General features: G+C 39.7%; 1 protein-coding gene across 5 annotated transcripts in view; it reads right to left on the minus strand.

Annotated features, from left to right (window-relative positions):
* The window catches only part of ncaph2 (non-SMC condensin II complex, subunit H2), a 42,194-nt gene that overhangs the window by 28,398 nt on the left and 828 nt on the right, over window positions 1-12,968 (minus strand). For 4 of the 5 annotated variants that reach the window (XM_048554598.2, XM_059654532.1, XM_048554599.2 and 1 more), the window contains exons 2-9: window positions 10,247-10,423; window positions 8,803-8,904; window positions 8,370-8,425; window positions 7,368-7,446; window positions 6,836-6,907; window positions 5,682-5,761; window positions 4,534-4,688; window positions 348-434 (exon numbers count right to left, since the gene is read on the minus strand). In XM_048554598.2, coding sequence (XP_048410555.1) covers window positions 348-434; window positions 4,534-4,688; window positions 5,682-5,761; window positions 6,836-6,907; window positions 7,368-7,446; window positions 8,370-8,425; window positions 8,803-8,904; window positions 10,247-10,354 — 739 coding nt within the window. In that variant the 5' untranslated portion in view covers window positions 10,355-10,423. The remainder of the gene's footprint in view (window positions 1-347; window positions 435-4,533; window positions 4,689-5,681; window positions 5,762-6,835; window positions 6,908-7,367; window positions 7,447-8,369; window positions 8,426-8,802; window positions 8,905-10,246; window positions 10,424-12,968) is intronic. The other variant, XM_048554601.2, reaches the window with a different exon arrangement.

Genomic DNA, 12,968 nt, shown 5'->3' on the forward strand with positions numbered 1-12,968 from the left:
TAATTAGTGGGCTCTGGGATGTTAAGCAAGGCTAAAACAAAGCTCAGCTGTCATTCTTCCTCGCTTATGCAAGGGACCAGCAGGTGGCACGGCACCTACAGAACAACAGGAGACACCACCTTCTAAGCCACACAACTGACAATCTGAGTTAGTGTGAAACAAAACACTGAGATTTCTGCAACACATACCTGGTGAAATGCACCAGTTGTTTACTTTGCATGAATTAATGTGAAATACCAGATTGGTCTGTCAATCCCATGTGGTACTGAAATATACCAAGCAGAAGAGACAAAGCAGCAACCCTCAAAACGAAATTGTTTCTTTCCTCTCCAGAGTAGCCTACTTACCCGCTTCGTCCAAGAAGTTCAATACTGGAACTGGAGCCTGACAGTCACTGTTATCCATGCCCATGTCCTCCTGAACATTCTGCAAGCCTGTAAAGATGTAATGCACAGTGTAATGCTCACATTTCAGCAGGGTAATCTGTCTGTGCCAACATCATATGCTCCACCCAGCCTTCTGTGCACACAGTAAGCACTAACAGCAATCTTTGAAGTCAATAATTATAAGGGGGGCAGATTTCTTCTAAGAATAATGGGCAGCATGGTGGCTCATTAGGTAGCACAACTGCCTCACAGCACCGAGGACCCAGGTTCGCTTCCACCCTCAGGAAGCTGTGTGATATTTGCACATTCTCCCCGTGTCTGCATGGGTTTCCTCCGGGTGCTCCAGTTTCTTTCCACAGTCCAAAGATGGGCAGGGTAAGTGCATTGGCCATGCTAAATTGTCCAGGAATGTCTATGTTAGGTGGGTTAGATATGGGAAATGCAGGGTTAGGGGAATGTGTCTGGGTGGGTTGCTCTTCGGAGAGGCGGTGTGGACTTGTTGGGCCCCATTTCCAACAGTAGGGACGCTAAGATTCAAACTCGATAAATAATACAGCACCGCTGACTATTCAGTCCACCATATCTGTGCTGGGTGTTTGAAAGAGAATTATACTATAGTCCCATACCAATGCTTTTTAACCCTGGTCCTGCATTTTGTTTTTCCTCTTCAATTATTAATTCAATTCCCATTTGACACTATTGAATTTATCTCCATTACACTTGTAGATCATGAATTCTCAATCATAACATAATGTAATGAAAATCTTCTGATCATTTCGTATTTTTACTAATTACCTTCAACCTGTGCCCCTCTGGTTACTGACTCTGTTGCTAATGGAAAAAATTGCTACTGCCTCCTTTCGTAATTTTGAACACTCAACTAAATCTACGCTTAACTTCTCTACACTGAGAACAACCCAAGTTTCCCAGTCTCATCGCATCAATGATGCTCCTCAACCCTGGAACCATTCTAACAAATGTCTGCACTACCAGTAACCCCCCTTAATGCATATCCTGCCAAAAACCCTTCCATTTTTGAGGGCCCTTTAAAAATGAAACCATCCCAATGTATTTCACAAGATAATTAACAAACTTTGATATCAGTTTATAGGAGGTTATGCACAGATGAACTAAAGCTTGGTTAAATATGGAACCTTTAGTGCAGAAAAGAGATAAAAAAGGCTTAAGGAGACAATTCAAATATTTAGGACCCAGACAGTTAAAAGAACTGCCACAAATGGTAAAACAATGTAAATTTGAGACATGCAAGATGCCAATATTGAAGATGCTGATATAGCAAGAGTTGGGTTGAAGGAAACTAGAGGGGCAAGGTCATACAGGGTCTGAAAACATGGAGAAGTGAAGGTCAGGGAGCAAATGGGTGATTGGTGAAATGGACCAGATGCATGTTAAGATACAAAAATCAGAGTTCTGGACGACCACAAGATGACACAGAATCGAAAACAACAGTCCCTGTGAAGAAGTATGCTGGAATAGTGAATTTAGAAATAACAAAGATCGGATGAAGGTTTCAGCAGATAGGCCTAGACAGGACCAGAATTGGGTGACGTAACAAAGGTGGAAGCAAGCAGTCTTGTTGAAATACATATATAGTCAAAGCTCATCTGTAACAAAATACCAAGCATATGATCTAGTTCAGCTTTGGACAGTTGTCCAAGAGCAGAATGAAAGTGGCAGCGAAGGAAGAAGAGACAACGACTACTTTCTTCCCAATATTTAGCAGGAGAAAATTTCTGCTTGCCATTTAAAATTGTTTCTTTTTATTTTTCCATAATTTTGATACAGGACTTAAATGCAAAAAAGACAGTTTTAAAACAAATGATTTGAGGAAGGAATTGCTGCACTTTCAAAAAGCAAGTTCCTGAAACTTCTTGTAGCTCATATTTACACTGCTGCTTTGTTCAAACAGTGGAGGAGGCTGGTCGTAACCTGGCTGGCACCAGGGGTGTGCATAAATTGAGATTCAGATAGCAACAGGTTGCTGATCAGTTTCTGGAGTTGTGGATGGCAAAGGAAACAAGCCTCGCCTCTCAATCATCTGATTCACTCCTGGGTAGCTGAACAGTTTGTGGGTTTGCATGATACTTGCAGAAGTCTTCAGATTTCTGCAACAACAGGTGGTTGTCTGAAGCCTTTCCCCTCTCCAGTTGGTATAAGCTGCGTTTAATAAGTAAGCAAGAGTTCTGCAGTTAATGTAGCCACAATCAGTGCCTCCTAAAAACAAGTGAAAAGAAGCTGAAGAGAGATTGAATAAGAGGAAATCGTGGCAAACAACAGGATCATCTCAGTGAAGGTATATTGGGGCCATCAAACTGCTTCACAGTTTTACTCCCCTCCATCCATAAAAACGTTATTTTGTCCAAGTATGCGCGTAGGGGGATTTATTGGGGAATTAAGGGTTTTATCTGCTGGATGTTGATAGATTCTAACTACAGAAAAACAACAAGATCTATTTATGTGTAATAAATAGTGCTTCTTGTTAATAACCAAAAATGGATACGTGTTTTCTGTTAGTATGAATCTACGGGAAAGGTAAATAGGGTATTTTACATATTTTGAAATTTTATTTTTTTACTTTTACAACGACTCTAGATATGGCAGCATTTGATTTCCAGTTAGCTACCCCAGAGAGGCATAACATGCATAGTTATATGCTGGAGAAGCAATCTCGCAAACCAGGACAGTGGAAGAAACAGAAGTGATGGTGTGGTGGAGCCAAGTATGATTGGCATACACATGAAAGTTGACAGTGCCCTTTTGAATTATGTCACTGAGAGCAGTTTTGTTTTTTACTCTCTTGTGGGACATGGGCAGCACAGGCAGGCCAGCATTTACTACCCACCCCTAGGTGCCCTTTTGAGAAGTTGGTGGTGAGCTGCATTCTTGAACCACTGTAGTCCATGTCTGTAGGTAGACTCAATGCATTATGAATGGAATTCCAGGATTTTGGCCAAACAACAATGAAGAAACTTGATATATGACCAAGTGAGGATGGTGTATGGTTTGGAGGGAACTTGCAGGTGGTGTTGCTCCTATGTGTATGCGACCACTGTCCTTCTAGGTTGAAGCGGTCATGGGTTTGGAAGGTACTGTCTAAAGATCTTGGGCGATAGACTAAAAGAAAGAGGCCAAGAAAGGGGATCACTGGGGACTCAGGTGATCATATAGCTGTGGGAAAATTTATGGAGTATTGTGCCCGATTCTGAGCATTTGATCTCTTCCCACCTCCCTGCATCCCAAAAACAATTTCAGCTTTATTTCATGCTTTGATTATACCAATCTCTTACAGTGGGAGACACAGTCATTAAGAATTGCATTAAATGATGCCAATCAAGCTCCATCTTAAACAGTGCTTAGTTCAGGGTACTAACACACAGGACAGATCTTCAGAGGATTAGGAAAGTCAAAAGGAAATCTCAGGTCTCTAGGATTTTAAGTCTAAGAAAGTCAAGGTGGATTTAATTATAGAAGTGGAGATACTAAGTGATCTAGTTGAGACTTTTCCATTATCACAGAACTTTCAATGTTTAACAGCACAGTAGGCCAAGGGGCTCATTTTGCCTATTGTGGACAAATCTTGAGCTAATGGCAGTGTCCTATTCACTTCCCCAAAGGCCTTTTTTTACCCTTGATACCATACTAATCCTATTCCTTGCCGTAACTCCATAATTCTGTATTAACCCTAAAATAAACACACAGACTCACTCTTTCCTTGTATTAATCCCAAACCAATCCCATTGCTTCACATTTTCCAGAGATATGTAATTTTGTTTTTTTTAAATATTAGTCCACCATTTTGTTTTGAAATGACAAAAAGGTTTCCATTTAAACAAATACCCATAGCAAATCATTCTGTACTCCAGAACGTTCAGCATGGTGCAAAGTTCAAATGACATGTGTGGTCACAAATAATAGAGGGAATAATTGAGTCAAATCACAACAAATAACATTTAACACGAGTCAGCAACAAGCCAGACATAAATGGAATAACAGCTATCCAATCAGACAATAACCAAGCTGCAGAGGTATGGCATAGTATTGAGATCAGTGACATATTCAGACTCATTCTCAGCAAGAGTTGCAACAAAACAATGTGCAAACTGTTCATTGGCACATAGTTAATTACCATTCCTAGTGTACTCTGTGTTGCCTTGCTGTTGCCTGTGCAGATAGCTCATCGGTGACACAGTGGCCAGCTCTAACATGAATGCACCTGTGGCATGAGGGGTACAAGTATTCATTCGGAAATCCTTGCGGCTGCCAAGGATCTCTCCTCTTCGGCTACAGTGAAATGGAAAACCAATCAGGTTAGTAACTGAGGACAGAACATTTGCATTATCTTCAAATCTTCTAACTGGTGTCCCATTCCTTCCACGATCCAGTTTGCACGAAATAGAACAAGTGGACCATTCAGCCTCTTGAACCCGCTCTGCCATTCAATAAGATCATGGTCGATCTGCGTTTGTAATTTGAAATCTACATTCACATAATTTCCCAATGTCTCTCTACTTCTGGAATGGACAGAGAGGCAAGACAGTATCAACACCACAACCAAATGTAGAGGGAAGATACCTAATCCTAAATCTCACCCTAGGCATCACCCAACATCATTAGTATTTGTACAGGTAACTAGGTTGATTTATATCATCACTGCTCCTCATTAGTTCAAATGGACAACAAAATTTATCATTGAAGGTAACCTGTAATCTTCCTATTCTACCTGACTCAGTATTGCACTAGTTAACATCTGCCTCCAAATCCTGGAATACAACTTCAGACCTCCTTGATAAATACAACTCACCTGACAAGAAGCATGCAACATGATCGTATCCCGAATCTGAGAAATTTGCTGTTCTCAAATAAGTGAAACATTTCAGTGCTGGAAAATGAAGCAAGCTTCAAGCTGGAACTCAATGTCAACATCAAATACCCCCAGGGGATAGGATGCAGAGAAAAGCTCTCTCTATGCAATCCTGCCAAACAATTCTTAAGTAACCATCTCCAGACTTGAAAGCACATCTGTACTGTTGGACTGTGACACATCTATTTCTCCAGCCAGTCAATTTAGTATTGAGTGACAGCACAAAACTCAATTTGAGTCCTCCAAAGCAACTCGAATAAAGTTGTCTTACGCTTTCAAAACCCACATGGCTAGGAGCTAAGAAGCCTTTCAAATTAGTTTGTTGGCATACACTGACTGGATCTTCTGCACTCTGTACAGGGCCTACCAACAAGGTGGCTGCCTTTCTGTGTGAGATACAGCAAATTCCATACCTCAGCAGCGGGTTGTTCTTTTTCTCAATTTCTTCTAGTGGAACCAGTGCCATTGGTGTTAATGGTATAATGTTCACAACCTGTAGCATCAAGATAAATCAATACAGGCTCTCAGTCAGATTAGATACAGTCACAGTCATAGTTAGCTTTGAAAACTCATTCTTCCAACTTAGCTTCCTACCACCTCTGTCCATCGCTACTCAATGTACTTGCCCACTTTGAATACTGCTCTGCTACTCTCAAATGCCCAAATACCATCTTCTTCCATCACTACCCCCCAGCTCCCATTACTTACTGCAGCTCTTTACTTGATCGCTTTTTGCAGACTGTCTGCTACACTTTGCCCCATATTCCTTGGCTTGGCCTCAAGTCTTTTGGTCTATCTTCACTGCCACTTTCTATCTCATGCAAATTATCTACCGAACTGTTGATCCAGATATCAACTTCCCTTAATCTTTAATTCTAACTCTCTTTGGTTCAAATGCATTATTTTCCCAGTATTTGATCTCCCTGTGATGAATCCTGATGTTGAACTCCAGTCTTTATCCTTTGTGAAAATTGCAGTGAACAGTGTTGGGGACAGTGATAACTCATTGTATAAACAAAGTACCACATTGCACTGTTGAAAATTTGAGGAATCACAAATAAAGACACAAATACATGCAACTGGAGAAGCGGGCCATTCAGCAATTAAGCCAGCTCCACCACTCAATACGATCATGACTGATCTATTTGTGTTTTGAATTCCACATTCCTATCAACTCTCTATAACCCTGAAGTCCCTTTCCTCACAAGAATCTATCCAACTTGATCTTAAAGATATTCAATGACCATACCTTCTGAGGCAACATGGAGGGTTGGGGGTAGTCCTCATCTCTAAGGACACTAATTTTAAAACAGTGCCACCTGCCTCTGCACTAACTCACAAGAGAAAACATACTTTCCACATCCATCTTGTCAAGTCCAATCAGGATCTTATACACTTCAATCAAGTTGCTCCTCTCTCTTCTAAACTCCAGTGGAAACAATCCCAACATGTTCAACCTATTCTTATAAAACAACATACATCAATCTAGTAGAGCTCCTCTAAATTGTCTCCAATATATTTACATCCTTCTTCAAATAAGGTAGGGAGAATTGCACAGAATACATACATTTGAACTGTGATCCATCTGCAAATCAATGCTGGCTTTTGATGGACACTCAATATCGTCAAGAGACAAAAACTGTAAAGAAGGATACAGCAATTAGTGATATTTAACATAGAAAGATAGAAAATTCAAACATTGTTTATACATGCAACGACATACACCAGATCTATGACTGTTATGGTGTTGAAATGTGAAAGGATATTAGGCACAAACATCAATGTCACAGAGACATAAAACCCTCTAGAATAGTGGTTAACCTAATTCCCAGGGATAGGTATATAAACAACCTCAAGAATATATTATTTGCTTATTTTGACCATACAAAGGAATTAAACAATTTAAGTTTCGGTCCCAAGTCCCCTGACACCAATATTTTGGCTCACGGAGCAGCTCGCCAACATAACAATCACAGTGCCTGGATCTACTCAACTGTCAGCAATAAGTAAATGCAAGTCTTTTATTATTTTGCTCAGTCATTAGTATCTAATTAATTTCAGTCTTAATGAATAATAAGTCCTGAGTCAATGCTCCTTACTTCCCAATCCTGGTCATTGGCCAAAGACACATCATTATCTGTCCCATCCGCAGCAATGGATGTAACTTTTTGATTCCGTCTATAATAACAAACATAAAAAGATCATTTACAACCATTTCAACAAGAGTACCATAAAAGCATTTTTACTTGGAGAAAGTAGACAAATCCTCTTCTGTGTCTCATGTTAACACTAATTGTTACTTGTTGTTACAGCCCTTTAGTGGCACAGATTGTATAGTGCCATAGGGCACCCAGAGGAAACCCAGGCAGATACGGGGAGAATGTCCAAACTCCATACAAATAGTCACCTGAGGGTGGAAACGTACCCAGGTACCTGGTGCTGTGAGGCAGTTCTCACCACTGTGTCACCTCAAAGCACAGACTGTTACTGGGTGCTACAGTCCCACAGAGACACAGGTGTAATACGCATGTTAAGGCTCACAATCTGTTTAATATGTGCAATATTTCAGTTACTGAGTGTGAAATAATGTGATTTTGAATTGTAATATTTCTGTAATAACAGGACATCACTGGGTGTGATGCTCCTGCAGTAACTAAATGTTTAGTTAGATAATTTTGCTACAAAACTGTAAATAGCATCTGAATAATCACCTTATATATTACCAAACAATATTCCACTAGGTGTAATACTTTAATATTTGCATAATCTTGTTGTATACACTACATAAGATACCGTGCAATACTGACTGTACTACACTTGTGTATATGGAGTATTTAGCATAAACTTCCTGAAGGCCAGTACTGTTTAGTTATTACAAGGATTCTTTACAAAGGCAGAAATTACTGGGAAAACTCAGGTCTGGCAGCATCTGTGAAGAGAAAGCAGAATTAACGTTTCAGGTCCAGTGACTCTTCCTCAGAACCTAAACCGTAAACTCGCTTTCTTTCCACGGATGCTGCTGGATCTGCTGAGTTTTCCCAGACATTTCTGTTTTTTCTTCTGATTTCCAGCATTTGCAGTTCATTTCTTTTATCCTTTACTTTTTGTTGGAGATCAGGTCCAGCGCTTGGAACACCAGAGAATGCAGATATTCCACCTGTGGAGAAATGAAAAACATCCTCATACTATTCAATTTCATCAATCCCATAAGCTAGTTAGCAGCAGTCATCGGACCAAGACCCACAACATGGGCAGGTCTGACATTTTCCAAACCATGCATTAAATACCTAAGTTTTGAAAGTCTTGCTTTACCCTTTAGGCATATTTCATCATCTTAGTGAAAAATTTAAGGATCAAAAATGATCAATGATTAGCTTCCAGACCCTTCACCTCAAACCAAATTTCTGCCTACCACCCTGTCCCAATCATCCTCCAGATCTTTTTGCTCTTCTTCTCGACCAGGCCCACCCATTTGCACACCCATGCCACCCCAGACTTCATCCCATTCACCAGTGGAGGATGGCATAAACAGACCTTCCTGCTGTAAATACATGCCGAGCCCTGGATCAAGAGTGCAGCTTCTGCAAAGTTCATTGTCGTCTTCCCATCATCAAAGGAAATGCAGATCTGGTCCAACTGAAAAAGGCAGAGAGATATTTTCTAATCAAACTGATCAGTTATGCTTGAGCTCGGTTCTTATGGATCAGAGGTATGGACCCTGCTGACGTGTCATCAGAGTCCTGCCAAGAGGCAGATAGATTGTCGCAAGATTGCACAATGCAACTGCAACCAAAAGAATAGAAAGTCGATTGAAAAAAGGGAACAGCAATCAGTTAATTCAATGATACTCAGATCAAAGAGCAGTTGGAACTTGGGGCATCCCTAGATCCTGCACTAAGGGACAAAACTTGGAAGTGGGATATCCCACGAGTCCATTCCACAGGGAAGACATTTCAATAATTAGAGCATGGGTAAATGCAGCAAAAATTTACAGAAAATACATTTGGCCAAAATTAAGTTGGTTGGTCACAAACTGAAATTGCCAGAGTTCAAAACAAGATATGTAAGAAAATGAAAAAGATAACATCATCATTTACACATACTTCAAATATTTTTTAATTAAATAAATTGGCTTTATTACCTTTTGAGTAACACTTCTACAGACGCAATGTATCGAATACTTTTCCCTCAGTTATTTGTTGATAGACATAAACTTTGGGAGGTAAAATCCACGAATAGTAAAAACGCATTTTGAATCCCTATATCTGATACAAAAATGCCTCATCACTTAAGAGGTAAAATAATTAAGAGTGGGGATATTTTGAAATGCCAGATTTAATATTTTATATGTTTGATGTCCAAAGATTACCATCATTCCTTAACATGCCACAGAATACAGGCCCAGTCTACTTAATCTATTCTCAGTGGACAATCCCTCTAATTTAAGAATTAGTTCAGTTAACCTTTGTTGCATTTCCTTTACAGCAAGTATATCCTTGTTTAGGTAGGGAGACCAAAACTGTACACAATATTCCAAGTGTGGTCTCACTAAGGGCGCTATATAATTTCAGTAAGACATGTACTCCTATACAGTACATAGATTCTTTTAAAATAAAAGTCAACGTGCCATTTACCTGCTTAATTGCTTACTGTACCTGCATGTTAATTTTCATGAACAAGGCCACAAAGATTGAGGTCCAACACTTCCCAACTTCCTACTATTTAACAATTGCTCTGCATTTCTATTCTTCCCAACAGAGACAACCTCAGATTTGTCCACAGCGCAAAGCATTTGCCATATCTTTGCCCAGTCATTTCACTTTTCCAAGTTCCTACTTGAGCACCTTTGCTTCCCCCTTACAATTCTCACCACCAGTTTTTTGGGTCAAAACAGAAAGTATCAGAGAGAGGGAGAAAAGCAAAAAGGAATGAATTGTGTCACAAGAGACCAAATAATTTAGCAATACAAAGGCATCACCTCTTCTAGGTATTCCCCAAGCTGAGATGCCACATCAATCTCCCAGTTCTTCGTCAACTCTCTAATGGGCTGAAGGAGATGTGTGAATCGTGACTCAACATCCTCCATCCTTGACTAAGCACAGAACCCTTGAGACAAGGAGTTAAAACAGAAGTACTCAGCAGATCAAGCAGCCATCTGTGGGAGAGAAACAGTTAACATTTCAGGTCAATTACACTTCATTAAACCATTAGAAATATGGGAAAATCTGTAATAATGTCATAAGGTTGGGGGTATATAATTACTAGAATATGACAATTCATTTCACAGAAGAATCTCTAACTGTATAAAACAGAAATTTCCTTTTTGTTTGCTATTCTCACAAAGTGAAAAAATACAATTTTCATCGTATGACAAAATCAACTAACAGGGCTGACAATGGTCATATCAAACATTAAAATGTAATGAAGAGGATTCCTTCCGACAGGAATTTAGATAGGTACCTGACAGGAAGGTGCTTATAAAAGCACAAACTATAAGATACGCAGGATTAGAACTCAAATAGGTCCATCTAGCGCAGTCAATTGTGTTGGTGTTTATCCTCTACATGAACAGCACTTTCATCTCCAATCATGGTTTCAGACGGAAACTCTGAAATCTAGGGATGCTTCATAAACTATTGCTATTTCCTTCCTTGGTGAATCGTGAAGACAGACTCCAGATAGTTGGTGGTAGTCGAGCAGTATCCAGGTATGGGTTCAAAACTCTGTCACATATGTTTAGAGTCAGAACACTTAGTCCCAACTTCCGTTATTATTGGTTCCTGGAGGCTTGGTATAAACAGTAAACTGAATGTGACAGCCACTGGCTCAGACATCATGGCTAACTGTGTCTCAGTAAGTGTCAGGATGGAAGTTATTTGCCCCTCACATTTAGGGTCTTTAGGTCACAGGCTCGGAGACAAGATCACAAACCACAAGCAAAATAACAAGTCATAATCTTCTTATTTTCTAGACTTCAGCCTCCTTGAATTCAAAAGAAAGTCTACCTCCACAATTAAAAAGCTAAATACAAATTCCTTGTCCTTTTTTGTCATGTTCATGTGGATGAACTGATATCATCCATTAGCAGACTTTTGAACAGACCTTTTATGTATTAAACTTGTTCTTTCTCTGCAACTTTTCTAAGCCTGTAACACTATATTCGTATTCTGTTCTAGCATTTGAATGTACTTTATGTAGGATATGATTTGCCTGTCTCACACACAAAACAATATATTTCACTGTATGTCATATGTGACAATAATAAATCAAATCAAATCAAATCCCACAACATCAGCAACAGACTGTAAACAATCTGTTTGCAAAACCTTTAAAAGAATTTTTAAACATCTCTTTAATTGGGCAAGATGTTCATTTAAAAGGAATACATAATCAAAGCATATAGGGAACAAAGCAAAAAGCCACTAATCATCGAACCAAGAAATCATTACTACAGAAAGAGCAACAAAAACATGGGTTGGAGGAAGAGGAGGCATGATTGGGAAAGAAGGGTTAAAAATAATGTTGTTATTTCAAAGCTTTAAAACACATCACACACTGTTTCATCTAGTCAACACTACCTCAGGCAGAGATCCTAACAGAAAAAATGAGAAATAATACATGGGGAAAACGCAGCTCGGTTCCAACCCTATTCCTGGAGTACAATAGTCAGTAATTTGCTACCAATGTCTGAGGCCATGAAATTACGGTTTATACAGCAAACAAAAAGTCTATTGGGAATTACTTTAATCACTTAAATAAGTCCTCATTATTGAGGCAATAGTGTCTCATCCAAGTACATTACTCAGATAATGATAATACAATAACAATTAAGGTTACACAACAGAATTAAATAAACTGATTATTGTGACATCAGTTTTTCTGACGTCCTGAATTCTGACCTTGAAGAGCTGTTCCACAGACATTCATATTAAGAGCAGGAGTAGGTGATTCAGCACCCTGTACCTGCTCCTATCTACCCCTACACCATTTGATTAATGGAGTCATACGGCTCTGAAACAGACCCTTCGGTCCTACTAGTCTGTGCTACCTAGACACCCTAATCTGGCCTGGACCCGTTTGTCAGCATTTAACCCATAACCCTCCAAACCATGCATTCACCCAATCAAATCCCTTTTAAATGTTGCAATTGTACACACCTCCACCACTTTCTCTAACAGCTTGTTGCATACACACTTTGCGTGAAGTGGTCACCCCTCAGATCCTTTTTAAAAATCAATGCTCTTTCAGCTTAAAACCTATGTCGTCTGGATTTGGACTCCCCCACCCTTGGAAAAAGACTTTGGCTATTCACCTAACTGGACCTCTAATGATTTGACAAACCTCTAAGAGGTTACCCCTCAGCCTTCAGTACTCCACCCTATTCAGCCTCTCCCTATAACTCAAACCTTACAGCCCAAGCGACATCCTTTTAAAAGAAGAGATAATGGGAACTGCAGATGCTGGAGAATCCAAGATAACAGAGTGTGAAGCTGGATGAACACAGCTGGCCAAGCAACATCTCAGGAGCACAGCCAAAACGTCAGCTTTTGTGCTCCTGAGATGCTGCTTGGCCTGCTGTGTTCATCCAGCTTCACACTTTGCTATCTCTGACATCCTTTTAAAACATCACTTTCTTTTCAGTCAAGAATATATTTAACACACCCTTAAAAATGTTCAATGACCATGCCTCCACTGCTCTT

Source organism: Stegostoma tigrinum, chromosome 25, assembly GCF_030684315.1.
Source record: "Stegostoma tigrinum isolate sSteTig4 chromosome 25, sSteTig4.hap1, whole genome shotgun sequence".
Lineage (NCBI taxonomy): Eukaryota > Metazoa > Chordata > Chondrichthyes > Orectolobiformes > Stegostomatidae > Stegostoma > Stegostoma tigrinum.